The following is a 22,600-nucleotide window of genomic DNA, read 5'->3' on the forward strand; positions in this document are numbered from 1 at the left end:
AGCTCTAAGCAGCTGATCTCGATGATCTCTGATTTGTAAGATAAATACTGCACGGGAAGTTAAAATAACTGTCAGAAAACTCTTCACTGTCCTGATGGGTCCAGCTCATACCTCATTCACAGCATTTAGAAATTTACTATTGAATGGGGAATATAATTCAGGAATCATGTTACTCCTTTCATTTTGAACATTGTAACTTACTAAGACACCAGGAAATTCCTTCAGGTACAATTTGGAAACAATATGAAAGGCAAGAGAATAGTGGATATGTCTGAAAACAGAACTTCCTCTGACAATATAAGCCTAAAAGTTAAAAATCTCAGATTTTTGAATGCGCAAAGGTGAAAAAAAATGTTTGGAAAGGGTAAGAACTGGGAACAGAGAGAAATATGTTAATAACATAAATCATCTGCACATCCAGGTTGTAATCATTACTGTGACAATCACCTTCTCGCTCTTCTGTGGGGCTGGAGTGACGACTAAGGGATCTGAACTGCAACTCAGCTGCTATTGAAGCCAGCCGATCATTTTCAGGCACGCTGGAACCCCTGTTAAAAAGAGCCATTGTTCTAATTAACTTCACATTGCTCTAAATAACTACTAGTGACAGTTTAACTGTAGTTTTAAAGAGAAACTCTGAAGCCTAGGACATGAACCATGAAAGTAACATGAAAGAAAAACTGATGATGAGAGGTGAACTGAAAACCCTCTCCATGCTGTTTTTTTCCCTGCAAATTAAGGCTTTCCATATAACTTCAGTTATTCCCTTCTCTGAAAAAAAAAAAAACCCTAAGCTACAAAAGCATAAAGTACTTGAAACTGTTACTTGAATGTAACAACATCCATTTTAATGGCTTGTAACATACTACTGAGACTGCTGCTGCAGGATGCAGCTGGTGCCAGGTTTGGACATACAGTTCGGCTGGGGGATAATGTGAGCCACATTATCAGATGCAGGGTGGTAACTGAATTCATATGCTCCTAGTGTGCTGCAAATACCGTCATAGTCCATAGTCATTAAGACAAAACTAGTGGGAAGAGCCAGTTGACAGGAAGGACAATGTTAAATGACAGCAGCTTGACTACCTCTTCCAGACAGCACAGAGCAGAATTAGAGACCTTAGAATAAGACCCAGATGAATAAGCATGCTGAACAGAAATTGAAACAATACTGAGAAAAATGAGTTTTAAATCCTTAAACCTTCAGGCACCTTTCTCCAGTCCAAGACATTGATCAATCCACCCATGTCATGACTTCGAAGTCTTTCTACAGTAACTTCCTTTTGGACAGGGCTCCCTGCTCCCTTTCAATGTTTAAAGCACGGTGGGGAAGTGCTGTGACTGATGCCTCCTTTAACATAATGCTTTAGAGGTATGAGCTAAACATTACTGGAAAGCAGGGATCACTGTTAAAGCCCTCACTGAAAGCTAACAAATACAAAAAGATGAAAGACACCAGGGATCACAAAGTGAACGCACCTCTGAAAGGACTTCCCTACAGCCCTACAGGTGCTTTTGAATGTATCCAATTATTACCGAATAATAGTTTAAAAAAAAAAAGGAAAAAGGAGAAAAAACACAATCTTCAGTCTTAAGAACAGAGGCCAAAAACCAAGACACCATATTCCCATGTGAATGTTCTCAATCCGATGCCTGCTTTGCACTCCCTCCTACGGCCAACTAGATCTTTTAAGAACTAAAACTGAACTAGTGACAAATCCTCAGTACTCCTCAGGAACTTGAGGCTTCAATCAGCAACAAGGCTAAGGTTGCTCTCAGAACATACACAGCAACAATTCTAGATGCACAAAGAGCTTAGAAACAGGCAAAGCTAAACCACCTCTAAAATGAGTCATCTGACGAACAGGGGACCTTAAGTACCATCATAGCTTTGAATGCTGGTGTCTAAAATCCATTTCAGACCCATCTTAGCCACCTAGATCTTTTATTGTTTGTGTCCAGAAAGATTGTGTGCATGTTATTAAGCAAAGAAATAGAGTAAAAGAGAAGAAGACTTGCAAATTTCTACTCCAGTCCTGGATAAATATAAAATGATGAATAAAAACCCCAGCTAGCTCAGAAATTAAACATTTATAAAGCTCATTATTATGAACATAGTGTAAATGTATAACCATCAGAAAGCTCAATGTAAACAGCCAGCTACTGCTGCTTTGGATTTTACTTTCTAGTTATATTACACTGATTTGTAATTTTTTTTTTTTAAAGAAAAACTTCAATAGAACTATGGTGGCATTTGTGCACTACGCACTGCCTAGTACAACTGATTTCTCAAGTTCCTACATTCAAGTTCCTACATTCAACTTTTTATAGATATTTAATGCCTACAATCATGCCATAAATGTCTAAATATTTTCTGGAAAATGTATACATTTTCTGTTTCCATGCTGTCCCAGCAGCTGGACCCCACACTTCTTGCATACAAAACCACAAAACACCTTCTTGATCCAACAGATTCCATTTCTCTTTTGGAACACCAATAAATGAAAAACATAATTCAGACTGCAACATGTTAAAGTTTACAACTTTCTTTTAACTATATTAAAACCAGAAATTTTAAATAAATATATTTGCCTTCCTCAATATACAAAACCCATAAAAAACCCCAACAGCCTCCAAAACTCTATCTCTGCTTTGATCATTTTTTTCTTTAAATTCTTCCTAGGTAACACAGGAGGTTAAACAATGCTACTTAAAAATACAGGCAGTGCATAAAAAAAAATAAAAATCATGGGATATTTTATTAACAACCACCACAGAAGTAAAAACTGCGAGCTCTAAGAAAAATACGAGTCTTTGAAAAGAGGCCTAGGCCATTCAACTAAAACGCTGTATTCACATCAACTTTCATGTTACAATCCATGAAAGTATTGTGCATTTGATTGCAACTAACAAGTAGAATTCTCATTTCTTTTCTTCCTAATGACTATCTTCTTGAACTAGAAGAAACTGTCAAAATTACACAACCTTCACACTTTGATTAGAATTTCTGTGGAGGACACACATGAAGAAAACATTAAAAGAATATACCGCTGTATTCAACCGTGTCAAATTATAAACCTGACAGTTGCATTGAGTGGTATAAAATCACAACAAAGCCTACAAGTATTAAAAACTAGCCTCCTGTCTCCCTCTTGAAAAATTAATTACCTTCAAAAATATGCCTTGGCTCAAAGTGCTGTACATATTCTAGAAAAAATCCTGTTGTGTAACTAATTATCAAATAAACAAGTTCTGCATTTTCAGAATCATAAATACTAATTAACCATCACCCTGACAGCTTACAAAGGGAAAATTCTCTAGAATGTTACTTACTTGAAAACAGCCTTTCAAGTGTATCATGCTGCATACTACTGCCTACTGTCTTTTTCAGCAGGGGCTTAAAACAGGAGCACGAAGTATATATAATAAATACATGTAGTCTGAATGACAAAAAAAGACCCAGCTTCACAAGCTGTACATCTAGAGGCTACCATAGGATGCAAATCACGTCTTCCCATAAAAATAAACTGAAAAGACTTGCAGGAAAGACGTCATGTAAGAAGTGGCAACTTACTTCCCTTTTAACACCTTAACACATGCTTCTGCTGTCCAGCTGGGAACAAATCTACAAACATGATGGGTCTGCTAGCTAAGAGCTGAAAATCATTTATTAAAAAATAATTAATTCATAATCAAGTCATATCTAAGTTCACTTTGGTCACCATCAGTCTGTTGTTCCTTCACTACCTATTATTACTTTTCTCTATGGCTCTGCAATACAGTCACATCATGTGTCTCCATTCATACGAAATCTCTTGTAGAAGAAAGTTTTTGGTACTCTGCAGTAGAATGCGGAATCGAAAAAGCTATTTATAATCCCTAAGATAATATTATGTGAACAGCAGGATTTTCACTGTCAGGGCTACAGGGGAAGAAATAATAATTTAAAAAAAAAAAAAAATAAAGAGTATATTTAAAGAACTTGGGAGACATAACAATCACCAGACTGTGGTATGGGAAGAAAGAGTGCCAACAGTCTGAAATATAACAGCCAAATCAGAGGCCAAAAAGCATGAAAGATACTAACACAGGTCTGCCAAAAAATTCGCTCGTGACCTCTGCAAACAGACAATACAGGAGTGGTTTCTGTTACACACCCTGATACAAGAGTGGTTTCCTTCATATTAAGTTTATTTTGCACAATCCTAAGAAGCCAAAGGTGTAGCAAGAAATAAAAAACCCCTCCTGAAATCTTACATGTTTAATTCTCTGTTTGCCACTATATAGTATTTCAAGGTATTTATGGCAGGCAATAACAATACTAAAACTGGTAGCTAACATTAAAAAAAAAAATATCCTTGGCCTAATTTGTATGTTACAGTGATCCCAGTGCAAAGCGTTAGTTATCAATACTAATCAGTAAAGTGATACCAATGAACTACTGGCATATGTTAATTTCATGGACATTTTTACAGAGCAAATTTGAAAGCATGAGGTTCTGATATAGATTAAACTGCCATATTGTTCAGACATTTTAAATCTGAAAGCAGTCTTATCATCTATTTCTAAAACATGAGATTTTGCTCAAGTCGAACATGAATGAAGGAGCCAGTGGAAGACACGATGGGACGGAAAAGCACAGTGCAAATGATCTACTAGGATGCAAGTATGCGGAAGTAGCTATATGGGTGATGTCAGTAGAATGAGGCTGCTACGTCATGGAGCGGAGCTACCTGGTATCATTTGCACTGCTGACAGGTTTGGGTTGAGCTGAGTCGCTACCGACGGGAGCGGGGCGACTGACAGCAACGCTGCAATGGTTCCGTGCATCACAAGGGACACTCCGTGTGCTGTGGCAAGAAGAAAAACTTCAGGAAATAGTTAGAAAAAAAATTTCTAAAAAAATGTACGGAGTTGAAAGTTGATTTTAAAAATAAAATTCTGAAGTGCACATAATAAGAACCTGATTTTAAAAGTTTTTCAAGTACATAAAGACTTTTCTGTGGAATAATTCTGGGTCTCAGAAGCTTCAGGAGCTGTCAATATGTAAAATAACAATCTTCAAAATAAAACTCTCCAAATCTTTAGAGTATTACTAGTTTCTGCCAACAGCTAAGCAACTTCCAAAAAAAAAGTGTAGGGCTTAACATTGTGCTGATCTTCTTGAAAAATAAGGCTGTTTGTGTAAAAATGTGCATGATAAAGTTTATTTTTTAAAACTATTTTTGCATTAAGTCTCATGTCAGCTCTTTCAGAGAAGAGCAAAACCACCCATTTTTTAAACTTCTTCACAGCAGGTTGGTGATGATGCAGAAATGCCACCATATTCCAGAAAGCTACATTTTTACGTCTTACCTATACTGAACTACAGAAAGCACTGTCATGGGAATGTATGCAGACATTCAAAGTGGGGAAGGAAATAAGAGTCTTGTTAATGAGCAGTTTTCACTGAATCAAAGCTTGTTACATTGAAACACTGCACCAATAAAACCTGTCAAATGGGGGGGGAAATTAGAAAAATAAACTATATTGTCTTTAAAAGCACATAAAATTCAGAACACTAACACGCTAATTTTTTCTACCTGCTTTGCCCTCCACAGGAAAGAAAAGGTCTTCCACTTACTGACAGTCAGCATAGGCAAGAGAGGATAAACCACTTTAGAACTCTGTACTAATGCTAAATACCTGAAGCCTTCAGGTGTGGGGATAATAAGATGAGGATTTGGTGGATCACTATGGCACCGAGGTACTTTTACAGGACGGGGACTGTTTCGATGAATAGCTGTAAACATAAAAAAGGTAGCACATTTACTCAGATGTCAGAAAAACTCTGTTAGGGCCATTTCAAGACACAAAATTAAATCAAATTCCTGTTTTACAGAGTTAAGTATGAACTGGCATGTATTTTCTTATCCTTTAAGAACAATCCAAACTATTTCAATTTAAAATAAATCAATTGAATGTATTAGTATTATTCATATGACTGTATCATGTAACTCATCTATACAAAAATAAAAATTCTCCAGAGAATTAAAAACTAGCAATTAGAAGATAACGTACTTACTTCACTAAAACTATGCCTTCATTATTTCAACTTGACAGATTAAAGATAATTAGTTATCTTATTGCAAAATAAACATTAACAAACCAAATAACAATGAAAAAGCAAACAGCATTATTATGTTCCTTTTACATCAGAATTAGTTTCCTCAGAAAATAACAGAAAGCCAAATGAGCTGGGAAAAAAACCCCGCATATGGCAGTTATACTAATGGCCCCCATGACAATCTGCCCCAAGGAAGTGGTACCAAGGGACAGGGTCAAACCTAGATGAGCCACTATTGTTCTTGTGACTAGCTCCTTCAGTGCCGGTAAGAGTAGTCTGCAGTCTTCCCCTTCCCGCCTCCTTACTTAGCCAGAAAAACACTGACAGTCACATCACAAGACAGCTGATTACTCATCAAAACAGAGTCAGCACTTTCTGCCAGGCTAGGTTAATCACAGGGGGCTGGGTGCCTTGTTTGCACTACCAGAAGTCAGAGATGCCAGGGCCAGGTGTTGGTTGTCCTGTTGTAATTCACAAGCACACTAGCAGAAGACCCAGAAGGCAGAATTTACCCCACTTGGGTGGACATAGGCTGTTTCACAAAGCAAAAAGACAGGATAAAAACACCAGAAGATCCCAACTACGTGCCTACAGGCAGCACCAGGATGAACACAACTGGAACCTCAGCTTTGGGAAAAGGGGTAAAGATCACAGTGGGTTTAAGTCCCCTCAACATGGTATGCAAATGGAACTAGGAATTCTTATTTTCCCCCTGATATCTGCAATATCTGCAGCCAGGATACAGTTTATGTTTAGCTATGTTTAGCTATGTTTATTTCACATGTACTAAAGTTTCAGCCCACTGTTCAAGTCTGCGCCATATGTCTGTCACCCATGTGCCACTGAGCCAAAAGCTGTCAAGCAATTTAGTTTGTGTGATCTGCTGTGTCTGCAATATAAGTTATAAGAGTTTCAGTTCTTTGGGATCATCATGCTAGTGATTTTCCTAAAACAGGCCTTCCTCTGACCAACAGCATCGAAAGTGAATGTGCAGTGTTTACATCACAGTACAGAACTTGCCTACAATTTATTTTAGACTATGCTTCTTTCCAAAGGATTGGACGGACTTCCATTGTGCAAAGTTTCTCAGCTATAAGAATTTCTCATAAAAATTATATCAAAACTGAAACTTCCCTGAAATACTGAAAAACCTCCTCTTGCCTGAGTCAAATTACCTTCCCTTCACGCCTTCTGCCATCAACCCTGTCCAGGAAGTGGACATCAGGAGAAAGAAAAGAAGACAACGTGGTATTTTGAAAGTTAAATCAGTCAATGGACTTGGGAGGAGGAAAAGGCGAGAAAGAAAAGAAGACAATGTGGTATTTTGAAAGTTAAGTCAGTCAATGGACTTGGGAGGAGGAAAAGGAAAAAGTGCTGAGAAAGAGATATGTAAAAGGGAAACACAGCTGAGGAAACATCCTTTTCTCAAGATAAACAATGAAAGATGTTTATTTCATTCTAATGCCAAAGATTTTTTCACACTACAACAAATTTTCTGATATTGGAGAACTATTTCCCACAGCTCTATCATCAAGCCCCCAGGTGTAACTCCTCTGTACCTCAATAATTATAAAAAGTCCGTCAGAAGTGCCAATATCTGCAGTACCACAATGAAATTTTAGGAGAGGGAGCTGTAACTGCCTCAACATTATAATAACTTCTTTACCCAACCTTTAAAAAAGGAAAATCACAATCCTTTTCCAGAAGATGCGCAAGACTTCACAGGGACTCATGGACAAAACCAGAGGAAAGCATCTGTAAAGCTTTTGAATTTCTTGAGAAAAACCAACATGTATTTACACTTTGACAGGCAATAACGGTTCAACATCAACAATCATGAAAAACTTTAAAAATACTTTTATTGGTATTTCTAGCATTTTAAAATTACTTTACAATCAAAATTCTGTAACAATAGCAGCAAAGCTCCAGAAGAAATGCCAGTAACTTCTGCCTTACCAAGGTACAAACCTGTAACAGGACTGTGAGGCTTTCCAATAACATGGCCAATGCACTCATTCATCAGAGCTTGTAAGCTCTAGAAAAGACAAACAGAAAAAGTTGTGATATTTTATGCTACGAGAAAGTCGATAGAATCACAGAATCATTTAGCTTGGAAACGACCCTTATGATCATCAAGTCCAGCTGTTAACCTAACACTGCCAAGTCCACCACTAAACCATGTCCCTGAGCACCACATCTACAGCCTTTTAAATCCCCCCAGGGATGGTGCCTCACCCACTTCCCTGGGCAGCCTGTTCCAATGCTTGACAACCCCTTCAATGATGAAATTTTTCCTAATATCCAGCCTAAGCCTCCCCTGGCACAACTTGAGGCCATTTCCTCTTGTCCTATCACTTGTTACTTTAGAGCAGAGCCCAGCACCCACCTCACTGCACCCTCCTTTCAGGTAGTTGTAGAGAGTGATAAGGTCTCCTCTCAGCCTCCTCTTCTCTAAACTAAACACCCCCAGCTCCCTCAGCCGCTCCTCATCAGACCTGTGCTCCAGACCCTTCCCCAGCTTCGTTGCCCTTCTCTGGACCTGCTCCAGCCCCTCAATGTCCTTCTTGTGGTGAGGGGCCCAAAACTGACCCCAGGATTCAAGGTGCGGCCTCACCAGTGCTGAGTCCAGGGGCACAATCCCTGCCCTAGTCCTGCTGGCCACACTATTGCTGATGCAGGCCAGGATGCTGTTGGCCTTCTTGGCCACCTGGGTGCATATGCAGCCAGCTGTCGACCAACATCCCCATAGTAAAGCTCACCATAATGAAATGACACTGGTTAAGTATGTAATCTGTCAAGTACCCACACATTCTATCAACTATATTAACCTTCTGGATCAACATTAGGGCTTTGACTTGGTTGATTTTTTTTTTTTTAAAGTCTTAGACTTGCTGTTTGACCTTGTCAAAGTCATGTAACCATAAGAACTGAGAAATCATACATCATAAAGAACATTTCATAATATAAAGTGAATGGAACTTAAAAATATCCAGTGTTAGCAAAATTAAAAATCAAGCTTGCCGGAAAAAGCCGCAACCACCTCCTCTGCTCTCCCTTTCCCCATCCCAAGAAGAGATACCCAAAGAAAATGGGCGTATGACAGCCTGAGTCACAAGACTAAATTCTGTAAAACAACAAATATGAAGCATTGCATATTAAAAGAAATCCACTCCCCTCATCTACCCCTGAAGTTAGCAGAACTTTAATGAAAGGGTGTTTAATAGTAAAACCAGAGAACTGGGGCACAGGCAATCTGAGCCTAATTACTGGGTGTACTATTCACTGCGTATGTAACCTTGGACAAGTTCTTAAATCTTCCTCTGGTTCAATTTAGTTGTCAGAACACAATAAAGAATTAAAATGATGTTCTTAGGTACAGCTCCTACGAAGGCCACTTCTATACACCAGTCATTTAGACTAGTCAAAATTTCTTCCAGAAATTCAGAAACGTAGTGAAGACCAGGAACTTGAAGCTATATTAACCACAAAAAAAATTAAAAAAAGAAAAAAAGTGTTTAGTCTGTGACTGGTATATCTTATCAACCCAGAGTGCGCTAGGATCTCAGGTTTAGATCTAGACTGTCCTTTTTCTGTGACATCAGGCATTATTTAAATAAGAGATTAGGACCGATATACGCATTTCCAGGTGAAATGCTGTGACCTGTGTTATACAGGAGTCATTAATCAAAGTGGCTTCAAGTGATGCCCTCCAAAACTGAAATCCAGTTTAAGAAAGCAAAAGTTAAAAAAATATGCAGTTACTGTTTTGGTTTCCCTCCTTTCCCTCCCAGTTGTTCAAAGTCTGACTTCATCTGAAATAAAACCAGCTCTGAATTCTCTGTACACATGAAACCTCTGTCATAAAAACATTCTATTCGAAGAAGTGCTGTGATATCTTAGTTATCAGTCAACAGAAACAAACTCATGCATGATTGCTTTTTAACTCTCCTTCCCAACAAGGTTATCAATTCCATTTTTTGGACAAAATTAACAGGTTATAATGTCAAAGGCCACATTAGATTTTCTGAGGTTCGTTCTTCCTTAGAAGTTTCCCTCTAAATACTAAAGGGATCTCTAGCAAGACAGTGTTGCAAAAATATACACATATTAATCTTCAGAATACCAGGTGTTTTAGAAACAGTGTCAAAGCAAGTAAAATTGAGGGGCTACTTCCTAAAGCTGAAGTGTTAGCGTATTTCAAATACAAACTTAACTGTGTCATTTAGGCAGATAACCCTTTCCCAACAACACACGCATGGGACTAAAACACAACTTGAGAGCTCTTCATAAAAATATACGTGCAAAAAGTCTAAACTATATAGTTTCTGTATTATGCAAGATTAATGTGGTTGGCATTTCACAACACATCTTGAAATCAATAAAAATCAGAGGTGCTGACACTCACATTCTGCTATTTTGTGGCAACTGTGCTTTCACTTCTCTGTAGTACTGTACCGAGATCAGAGAAATAAATTCTCAGAATTTTATTTCCACAGGAAAAAAGGGAAGGCAGAGCACACAAAAAAGCCAGTTTTAGTTTACTATTTTTTACATAATAAAAACAAAAGAAAGATGCTTTAAAGTCTGTTTCACACTGGCACAATTTGAAGAAATACCTTTAAACAACTGTGATGTTGTATTCATACCCATAAATGAACTCTGAGTACTAGCTAAGCCTCAGAAGCTTATATTCAGAAATTTATTATGACAACTACAAATTGCAATTCTGTTGAAGAGGTGCTGTCAAATCTCCCAAGAGACAAAGGGAGATAGCCTCCCAAGACAGTACCAGCAACTTGTCAGTAATCTGAAACATTCATGTCAATGGTCACAAGCGTACTCTATTCAGAATCTTACAAACTGGAGAGACATCAACATCATCAATTATATATAACAGCAATTGTTTCAGAACAGCATCTGTATTCAGACATAGCTGTATAAAAAATAACCCTGATAACATATACTGATAGCTTCACATGTATTTAGAAGTAAACAACAAGCAGAATAACTTATTCCATACCAAGAAGTCATCTTCTGGGAGAGCTGAAATAAATGCTGGCTCAATGGCTTGAAGAAAATCAAAACCTTGAGTTGCCCACCTATCTCAAAGGAAAAGAAAAGACAGAAAATTAATTCCTCTTTGGCTGAAGTAAACATAAGAGTTTCAACAACATCCAAGAACAGCAAATAGCAGTTACTTGTTTTTCCTCAGGAAAATACAATAAAAATCTTTGTAAGAAAATGGATTAATATATGAGGAACTACATTTAGTTTATATTAATATTTGCCCAGTTATATTCAGATAAAATCCGATTTCAGCAAGGACACTGCCAAATAAAGTGAGCATGCCATGCCATATATCTCCACTCTTGTATGTGCTAGCTTCAGGAACAATATAATCAATTCAGATATTACATGTCGGCAACAACCCAAACCACTATGTCCCTTGCCTAAATTCTCTTTTCTGAAACAAGACCAAAAGAGTACCACCTGCTCTCCCCCCACTACCTCGTTTTAGATGCATTAGAATCAGCAGCTGCAACCTACAAAATGCAAATATAATCATAGGATATCCTGAGTTGGAGAGGATAGGGCAACAAGGAGGGCGCACAGCAAACCCACTACCCTGGATTTCAGGAGAGCAGACTTTGACATCTTCATGGATCTGCTTGGCAGAGTACCATGGGATAAAGCCCTGGAGGGAAGAGGGGTCCAAGACAATACAGGCTGGGAGGAGAATGGATTGAGAACAGCCCTGAGGAGAAGGACTTGGGGGTGCTGGTTGATGAGATGCTCAACATCGCCCGGCAGTGTGCACTTGCAGCCCAGAAAGCCAACTGTGTCCTGGGCTGCATCAAAAGAAGCATTAGCAGCAGGTTGAGGGAGGGGATTCTCCCCCTCTGCTCTCGTGAGACCCCACCTGGAGTACGGCACCCAGCTGTGGAGTCCTCAGCATAGGAAAGACATGGACCTGTTGGAGCAAGTCCAGAGGAAGGCCACGAAAATGATCAGAGGGATGGAATGTCCCTCCTATGAGGACAGGCTGAGAGAGTTGGGGTTGTTTAGCCTAAAGAAGAGAAGGCTCCAGGGAGACTTCAGTACCTAAAGGGGGCCTGCAGGAAAGATGGGGAGGCACTCTTTATCAGAGTGTAGGGATAGGATGAGGGGTAACAGTTTGAAGCTGAAAAAGGACATATTCAGATTAGATACGAGGAAGAAATTTTTTACTGTGGTGAAGATTGTGAGGCAGTGGCCCAGGTTGCCCAGAGAAGCTGTGGATGCCCCATCCCTGGAGGGGTTCAAGGCCAGGCTGGATGAGGCTTTGAGCAACCTGGGCTAGTGGGAGGTGTCCCTGCCCATGGCAGGGGGTTGGAACTAGATGGAGTTTAAGGTCCCTTCCAACCCAAACCATTCTATAATTCTATGATCATCATCAGAGTCCAACTCCTGACACCGCAGTGCCACCTGAAAGTTAAACTCTGTATCTAGGAGCATTTTCCAAATGCTTCTTTAACACTGACAGGCTTGGGGCCATGACCACTTCCCCGGGGAACTTGTTCCAGTGCTTGACCACCCTGTCAGTGAAGATCATTTTCCTAATATCCAACCTGAACTTCCCCTAACTCAGCTTTAAGCCATTCCCTCACATCCTCTCACCAAACACCAGAGAGACAAGATCAGCACTACCCTCTCCGCTCCCCCTCCCGAGGAAGGTGTAGACAGCAATCAGGTCACCCCTCAGTCTTCTCATCTCTGAGCTGAGCCCACCCCTCATAAGTTTCACCTTCATTGCCCTCCTTTAGATACCTTGATAATATTTTTACATTCTTCTTATATTGTGGAGCCCAAAAGCACACAGAGTACTCGAGGTGAGGCTGCACCAATGCCAAGTATGGTGGGACAATCACCTCTTTCAGCTGGTTAGATATACTGCGCCTAATGCACGCCAGGATACGGTTGGCCCTTTTCACCACCAAGGCATATTGGTGACTCACATAGAGCTTACTATCAACCAGAAACCCCAGATCCCTTTCTGCAGAGCTGCAGTCCAACCTCTTAGCCCCTGAACTGTATGTATATCCAGGATTACACCACCCCAGGTGAAAAATCTGGCATTTATCCTTGTTAAATTTCATAAGGTTGGTGACCAGATTGCCATCTCCAGATTGCCAAGATCATTGACAAATAACCGAGAGAGGTCTCGCAATAATATCACCCCACTTCTTCAGTACCTTGGAATGTATTCCATCAGGCCCCATAGACTTGCATGAATTCCACTGCAGCAGCATATCATGTACAAGTTGAAGTTCAACTAGGAGCTTATCACTCCCCTAGTCGTGGTCCTCCAACCTGGGGCTCCAAGTTCCCATGGCCCACCATGAATGTTAAAGACAGAAGCAAAGGAGGCATCAAATGTCTCTGCTTTATCTTTGTTACTATTTGTGAGATGACCAATCTCATCAAGTAACGGACCAATGTCGTCTTATATCCTCCTTTTGCTGTTAATATACTTAAAGAAGCCTTTGAAGTTGTTCTGGTTTTGGGTTGGGGTTGTTTCCATTTGTTTTTTAAGATTAGAATACCAAGCTAACTTAGCCTATCCACACATGGTTCAGCCTACCTACTCTTTCCTCGTCTTCTTCCAGCAAGCAGAACAAACCACCTCTAGGACAAACTCATCAGCCCCTATATATATACACCCATTAAGGAAACAAAACTGCCACTGATGTGCAGTCTGCTAGCACAGATCAATACAAGGCACCTATTTTAATGCAAAAGAATTCTACTAGATTTCTGATACACCATCTGCAAAATGCTGCAAAACCACCAAAATAAATCAAGTAATGGTATCATTCTGCTTGGGACCTAGTTCCTCTGTTTGCATCCTTAAGTGATGTAACTAACTTTTATTATCAGTGCCTAACAGCAGAGTTTCATAGCACAGACTAAGCACAATTTGAGAGACCACTGGGCACAACACTACTGTCAACAGAGAGAGAATACTTCAGGCTACAATAAAAAAACCGTACACAAATGCATCCATTACTGCAATCATAAAACTGAAGAATTTTAACCACGTTGGAAATGCTCCTTCATTTGTGGGCCACCCTTTTGATGTTTTCAGAAAGGACTAATAGAAGGACTTCTACAGAAGGCTAAAGCTTCCATACATACCTCATTTCCTCAACCGACAAAAAACAATACTCTGTTCTCTGTAGAAGACCCAGAGAATGACTGTTGCATACTCTGCAGTCTTCACTGACTCCTGATCACATACTGCTTTTGTTCCAACCTAGTGAGCCTTATCTAAAGTTTTTTAATTGTCTGGGTCCAACAATCTCCACTTTTTCTTCCCATTTTCTGTCAGCTAACGTGAGGCAAAACATTCCACAAAATCTTCTGCTAAGGAGTTGGAGTGTTCATTTGGCTTTATGTATTTACTATTCAAATTACTTTCAAAATTTAAGAGCCAGAAGCATCAACAGTTCAGAAGAACTGCTTCTCAACAACAAAACATTATTCATGGTTTGAGAAGTCCTGCATGGTATTTAAACACAAACTACTATGTCAATAACTTGTTGGCTGTTACCTGGGTCGCGTGCCTCGGCCACTCTCACATTTTGTTAGCACATAATTCATCCATTTTCTGGCAAAGCTGATATACTTGTCTCCAATTTTCTGCCTGAATTCTCCAGACATCAGACGAACAACTTCTTTATGGTACTGTAAGAAACTAAAGATTACTCTTCACGTATTAATAAAGAAGAACAAAAAATATCCACTGGAGCAATTGCAGGCTAACAAAACTCTACAGTATGGTAATAGTCACATCCTATTCTTAGACAAAATTATTTCATACAAGTAGTTGCATATTTATAGAAAAAAAATAACGAAAAAGTATATGATACAAAATGTGTTCTAGTGAGAGGCAATATTTGAGCCATATTGCATTCTCCTGCATATATGGGCATGTGCTAATGTTTAACAGTGTACACATCATTTAAGAAACATCCTACATATAAGCTCAGTTCTGTAATCAAAATGGAATGCAAAGTAGTCTTTATTTTTTTGCTACATTGCAAGGCAACATTAAGGAATAAAGATGTTACATATGCACTTTAAAAAAATTAAACAAAAATACCAGCTGGTTTTTAGAAGATGATCCTTAGAAGTATGTTACAGTATGATACAATCTTAAACAAATTTTACAAAGCTCACAGGAATCAGTGAACAGTGAAATAGTGAAACAGTATACTAAAAGAATCTGAACATAACATTTCCTCATCAGCACTCTAAGGCAGGCACTCAAAAGCCATATTCACTGCATCAAAGAACCACCATAAACTTTGAACAAATGGCTCATATTACTTGCTATTCTAGGCTGAAAAACTGTAAGAAGACAAGTTACAAAATGACATTCAATATCAAAGGATACTTCTGATTTAATCTAAAATGCTGCCAAGTAGCAGAGTCTACAAGACTACACCTGAATTCATCAAGCTTTTTAGAGTTTCAGGTGTTGCTAACAGGAGTCTGAACTTAATACAGCTACCTGTACTTTTTCAATCATTTTCACATTTCTGTGGCAACACAAATTTTTTACCATATTCTGCTAGAATTATTTGTACTTCCACAGAGTTATAGTTACCTTATTAGCACCAAATTTCAACTGGTTCTTAACAAAACTACAAAACAAATGTGTTGTTAAGTTTTTATTTCCTTACCTCAAAGCCAAAATTATAAGCCTGGATCATGGCTTCCCGGTAGTATTGCTGCAAAGTGGCAGATTCAGATTCATCAACTTCAGCATCAAACTCAGATGTGAACATGTGATCGACTCTATCAATGGCACTGCTTATCTTATTGCATAGCTCTAATGCATCACTCTGAGTAACAACAACAAAAAGAATGGGGGGGCACCTTATTATTATTTATATTATACAGTTGACAAGACTAAAGCAAACATGAATCTAACAATTACATTATTTTAAATGGAAATGCACTTTAGTGCCATCAGAATGCATTCAGTCTTGGAAAAACAAACACTCACAGCAGTTGCATCAAGCAAGTCTTATAATTAACTGAAGTATTATAATTAAGTTTTTTTGCTTGAGTGAGATTAACTTTAAAAACAAAGACAAAGAAGGAGGAAAACAAACAAACAGAAACACCCAATCAAAATCAGACAATAACAGAGAAAATGAGCTTTACTATCTACAACGTGACCAAGCCTTTGGTTGTATTTTCACCCTAGTATGTGGGCACAGCTTCTATTGAACTCGGGGAGAAATGTTGGGATCTGATACTACAACTTCAGCCTAACAAATCTTTGCTTTTCTGGGTCCTACAAACAACCAACCAACCAAACAACAAACCCCCAAACCACCAAAGAAAACCCACATCCAACAAAAAAAACCACCACTACAACCATAAAAAAAACCCCACAACAGAAACAAGAGAAAGCAGAGAGAGACCTACCCACTTTTACATCACAAAGCAGCCATCATCTCCAAATATGGGGAAAAAAAAGTTGTTGCTGGCAGATCATGTATTTTTGATAGAATTTATTTTTATGAAATCAAACTCTTTCAATTCAATAGTGCTCTCGCACAAAGATATATTTAATTCTGTTGCTATTAGTATTTCTATTGCCTTATGGACCTCCTTCCCACTTATCCAGTGCAAAAATGATTACACCAATATTGCTCAAAAATACACTCACAAATCCTTTGAAAAAACTGAATGAAAATTGTACTGAAAGTAAAGCCCATAGAGGCTGCATACATTACAATTGCAGAATACGTCATTAGCATTGTAATCAGGTCTCCTTACACATTTTTACTTACCAGTGACCAAAGCATAATAAATTTTGACCGAAATAATCTCAAAAACTGCTTACCTTTAGCTGTTGTAGAGCTTTGGCGATGACTGGTTGGCTGGATGTCTGTTCCTGGCACAGAGATATAAGCCCTTCAATAGACTGCTGGAAAGCTTTTCTCTGACTCACAAGGTGGGCAGATTGAATAACTACGAGGAGGAGGTTATCAACCTAGGAATAAAAGATACCACTAGTTCCAATAAAAAAAAAAATCCTCTCCATAAAAAACATGTCCAGTATCAGCAAATTCCAAATGGTTATTTTTTCTGTTCCTGGCACAGAGATATAAGCCCTTCAATAGACTGCTGGAAAGCTTTTCTCTGACTCACAAGGTGGGCAGATTGAATAACTACGAGGAGGAGGTTATCAACCTAGGAATAAAAGATACCACTAGTTCCAATAAAAAAAAAAATCCTCTCCATAAAAAACATGTCCAGTATCAGCAAATTCCAAATGGTTATTTTTTTATTTCTAAAATCCTCTCTATAAAAAACATGTCCGGTATCAGCAAATTCCAAATGGTTATTTTTTTATTTCTAAAATATGAAAGACCGCTCTTGTTGCTATTCATGGAAATTCACATAGAAAAGCTTGATGCTGGCAACTGAACTTGATTTCTTGTTGCTATTAATGGAAATTCACATAGAAAAAAAAGCTTGATGCTGGCAACTGAACTTGATAAACTCTCATCTTACAAGCAGAGATTGATTAGGGCAAATGCCACAGCAAGCTTTCAAGGGGAATATACTCCTATCCACTTCTGGAAAGGTTTGGGAAACACTGTACTAAAATTCTTTTCTAGAATAGTTATACACAGAAAGGCAGTATCTAAGCAAAATAATCCTATTTTCTCAAAGCAGACGAAAGTAACAACCGTCATGTAAATAAGCAGGTTTCATCCAGGTAATGTAATACACTTCAGGACAAAAACCTACTATTGAACAGGGAAAGTCATAGATTTACCACACAGTAGTTGCTCAAATTTTGAAAATTATTAAAATGTAAGAATATGTTCTGGAAACCAGAGCTATGATATTGCAGAAGTCTATAAAAGCACACAGTCACAGATGGTGTTGCCTTTGCTGTGGCACTATGAGTCACGTACTAAGCTCCGTTGATTTCAAACTACATACAATGTATCTGCAACAAGTTACTCACAAAACAAGACCTTCTTCATCCAGCTTTTCAATACATCATTCCCAAAGAATATTTTCATGCTCAAAATTCTTTAAATGTTGATGGAATTCTTCTATTTTATGAATATTTTTTTAAATAACATCTCACGTTTTCCCTAGTTTGCAATCAAAACATGGTTTTTAAAAACACAGGACACAATCTTTCTGAAGGATTTTTTAATTCCTAACCTTGAAATACTGGATTTCAAACAATTAATAAACAGTTATATGCATGTGAACGCATACACAAACACACAGTGCTTTATGTGCATTTACATATGTCAGACAGAATACCGTTTGCTAACCAAATTCCATCTTTTGCTGGTTTTACTTTCTGAATGAAATGCTAACTTTGATAGAAGTCCAATGCAATTTTAAGCACTTAATGAGAGACTATTCTTTTATTGTGCAATCTGGACAACACACAAAAAGAAGTGACATGCTTGCATGTGAAAAGCAGCAGGATGTACAGGAGTGACTTTTTCAGCTCCCTGTAATTGCTAGAGCCCTCTGAATGCTGGAGGCCAGGCACAGTGTCATGGAAGGTCACTCTGACTGTGGACAGCAGAGCTCATTTATGGTAGGGATCCAAGGAAGTGCAAGACATACCAAAAGGAAAAATCACTTAGCTTAACACAAGGATTTGAGAACAGGAGGGGCAGGGAGCTGCAGCTGGCTCAGTTGCTAGAGTGTAGCAGAACTGCTGGCAGGGAACCCTGTTGGCTTGGGATGATGGAAAGTATGACTGGAAAGATTTCTTCCTGTAGAACTGTTGAACATGCAGTAGCTTCCGCAGAAATTTAACTTTGAATGTCACAATTCATCCAAGACTGAAAATATCTGGTTTCATGCCTCAGTGTATGGACAGCACACAGCCGCCACACATTCTTGCACACTGGCGACTCCTTAACAAAACGTACAGTTTTCAAGTCCTATCCACATTTCTGATACTGAACACCCAACTAGATATTGAAAGTATCTCCTTATAATAAAAGGCCAACCCTGAAAAATGCACACTGTAGAGATTAATCCTTTCAAGAAATGCTAAAATTCATTTAATTTAATGCCTGCATTAACACAAGTAAGAATCAGCCCTATCCTTGAATTTAACTTTTAATGACATATAAAAGGACACATGCCTAACATAAACTACTGTGGTTAATCTGAAAGGATAGGCATTTTAAAAAGTGCGGAGATCACAAAAATGGGAGAAAAACAACCCACCTGCATGGTGCGCAGTGTATCAACAGTCTCTACTTGTGGCACGACTTTGACTGGCTGACCCTCCCATGCACTCCAGCTGTCATCTAATTCATGGTCTTTATCACTGTGTTTGGTCATTAGTAAATAGGCCTCATATGCAACCTCATCTGAATCCTTTGAGCAATCTTTTCCAGCAGCTGCATTGAGGAGCTGCAAAATCACTGATTTTTCCCCTGCAATACTATTTGGTACAAATACTTGTAAACTTTCGAGTCCAGAGATTTGTACCTGTAGGAAAAAAAAAAATAAATATGGAATGAATGACTCTCACCGTCATTTATGACACATAAATTAGATAATATATATATATATAATCTAATTTAAACAACAGGGAGATTTTCCATCTTAAAGAGCTGTACAATATACATATTAAAACAATACATGCAGCCACTTTTGCACTAAAAATCAAAATGCATAATAAGTAATTAATTGTCTTGAAAACCACTAGATCATTAACTTGCAGTGACATCTTTCCTTGCACCTCCAATTGATCCTTCTAAAGGAATCTTGCTACAAAAAAGTCAGATTTCACATGTATACTAGATATGTGTGCATTATGTACATATATAATAAATATACACATATTTTAAAAAGTAAATTAGTCAAGACTAATTTAAGACTTATGAAGCACATACTTCATAAGTCTTACATACTTCATACATACTTTTAGGACTGGAACACTAAATCAAGAAAAATTCCTTCAGGATCTCTAAGAATCCACATAGCATTTCTCATTGGCTACAAAAGATAAGAGTAAGCAAAAATATGGCTAAAAAGTATCAGTTATTCTTTTACTATTCATGAAGATAGATTAAGTCAAATAAGAGTGTTCTCTTTTAATAAAATACTAGTTACACTACTTAAAAACTACTTCTGCACTCCATCTGTCACATTGGTAACAATACTTCAACCAAGTCAGGCATCAGAACCAGACTGTGAAAACAGTAAAATAATTGATAGCTTTGATTTGACAAGAGCTAACTGACTTACAGTGAAGTTTAATTCTCTCTTTTCAGAGTCTGATGTCATCAAACTAAGACAAAACACTGGACTCAACACTTTTACCATTAGGCTGCCATATTTTATAATTACAACCATTATAATCTATATGTCAATGTAAAACTAGACAGCTGTTACCGAAAGCTAAAATAGTTTCCTAAACTAATGAGCATCTGATTGAAAAGGCTATTAAAAATTTAAACTCCCTACATGATGTTAGGGGGCCCATGGATGAAGTGATAACCACCAAAATGTGTGTCATTTTGAGTGGTGACAAAAAAGAGAGGTAATACATAGAGGCATAAATCCAAATCATCTATCTAGACTATTTAACCCATGAGCTTACACAGGATTTTTCAAACTCAAGATTCAATTTTTTCTTCAAAACACATACATATGAACAATGATACTACTGTTAGCTAAAAGGTCTCCCAAATTTAATGTTGTGTCTTAAAGAGGCCAAGAGTGGATACCTGGGGAAAAATATTTTTTAAAAGTAAACAAATACTTATTTCCCTTACTATTCTCCCACCCTTAAACAAATCACAGACCAGTGTCCTGCTGAGCTAGATGTTCCATCCATGTATTTAACAACGCTTTCTGAACTTCTCTCCTATGAACTTGTCAGTCTCCCCTTGAACCAATCTCTCCTTTTAGCAATCATTTACATAAATCTAGCAAGAATTTTGTCATGCAAAAGAGAGTAAATTATTTCCCAGTTAGGAATTATATCTATTAAATGTATGGCAGGACAAAATAGAACAGCAGATCCCAATAAATTTAATCTGTTGAAGCAAGTGATTTACTTAAATTCAAACTACAATACAAACTGCAAGACTTCATGACCTAGGAATTAAGGAATAAAGTGCAAAACCACAAATGTGGGAATTTATAGCACAGTAAATATCAGCCACTGAAGGTTAAACCTACTTTTGCGGTACAACAGTTTTCTAGTAACAGTTATTCAGGAACAGTACACAGTCCTTGCATTTCTCACATCGTTAGTACACTCAGGGAAGCTCTGATGTATGTTTACCTCATAAACCTTAAAGAATTTATTTTTCATAACACTCCCTACTAAGTGTTATTACTCCCCTCTCACAAATCAGTAAGTACTATTGAAGCAAAATGGCTTTTCCTAAGCCACAAAGAGAATCTTAGGGAAGACAAGGAATTAGACACTGATTTTCCAAAGCACAGACCAGCATTCTCACTCACACAAACCCAGGCACAGAAAATAATTTGACTGCCACAATTCAATATTAAATACATGACATTTTAAAAGTTGACATAAAGATGTCACATTGAAAAACTGAAAGTATGCTAATAAATACCCTTTGACATTTTGCTTAGCATCCCCACTCTACTTTCACGCCTCTCAAATGAATTTACCTTCACATACTCTTTTGTTTTCAGAGCGTTCAGAAGATCTCGCACAGGAGCTGACAATGCAAATTCTGCTGCTATTTCAAGGTCCTACAAGTAATGACAAAAGAATATGCTTTCAGACTATATTTCTTTAGAGCATATAAGTAAGATGAGACACTACTGTTAACTTACCTTCCTCAGCATTTTAGCAAAACCAAGAGCTTTGGAGGCTCTTTCTCTAGCTTCATGAAACAGCTCTTTGAGTGCTCGGCTGGTCTCTATAACAGACCTCCTGAAACATTGGCAAGAATAAAGTGACAATGTTTTAATAAATCATATTGCATTTATATAGCTATTAGAAAATAATAATTATTTACATACATGTCAATAGAAAGAACATAGAAAAGATAAACTTTTACAAACAGCTGACAAATAAACTGAACTTGTGCAGGCACATTTTTGATAAGGATACAAAAACTGAACTTAAAAATGTCACACAAACAATCTCTCTACCCTGAACTAAAAACAAGGTTACTAGGCTTCAAACAAACAAAGCAATGCTACATTACTACTGCAAACGCAAATATCAGCAATAAAGTTTATGGAGTCTTGCGTTTACAAAGTTTTCATTGTAAGAAATAAAATGCAGTATGTACCTGTCAGGGGCATAGAAACATGAGTATGTGTGTTTATTAAGCTGAAGGGCTTAATACCTGATTTCATCTGATGCAGTACTGTCATCAGCACTGGCCCAAAATTCATCACAACTGTCTTGTAGTCCAGAATCTAAAAACATTCCCGTAGATTTCA

At 37.9% G+C, this 22,600-nt stretch overlaps 1 protein-coding gene across 1 annotated transcript in view; it reads right to left on the reverse strand.

Annotated features, from left to right (window-relative positions):
• Positions 1-447: 447 nt before the first annotated feature.
• Positions 448-22,600, reverse strand: part of LOC104465898 (mitogen-activated protein kinase kinase kinase 4-like) — a gene marked incomplete at both ends in the record, with an annotated part of 22,663 nt that continues 510 nt past the window's right edge. The window contains 12 exons of the mRNA XM_010079122.1: positions 448-548; positions 4,734-4,850; positions 5,686-5,782; positions 8,063-8,141; positions 11,127-11,205; positions 14,697-14,830; positions 15,832-15,993; positions 17,007-17,156; positions 19,385-19,651; positions 21,815-21,898; positions 21,983-22,082; positions 22,504-22,599. Of these exons, the coding sequence (XP_010077424.1) occupies positions 448-548; positions 4,734-4,850; positions 5,686-5,782; positions 8,063-8,141; positions 11,127-11,205; positions 14,697-14,830; positions 15,832-15,993; positions 17,007-17,156; positions 19,385-19,651; positions 21,815-21,898; positions 21,983-22,082; positions 22,504-22,599 (1,466 nt within the window). The remainder of the gene's footprint in view (positions 549-4,733; positions 4,851-5,685; positions 5,783-8,062; positions 8,142-11,126; positions 11,206-14,696; positions 14,831-15,831; positions 15,994-17,006; positions 17,157-19,384; positions 19,652-21,814; positions 21,899-21,982; positions 22,083-22,503; position 22,600) is intronic.

Source organism: Pterocles gutturalis, unplaced genomic scaffold, assembly GCF_000699245.1.
Source record: "Pterocles gutturalis isolate BGI_N339 unplaced genomic scaffold, ASM69924v1 scaffold34498, whole genome shotgun sequence".
Classification (NCBI taxonomy): Eukaryota; Metazoa; Chordata; class Aves; order Pterocliformes; family Pteroclidae; genus Pterocles; species Pterocles gutturalis.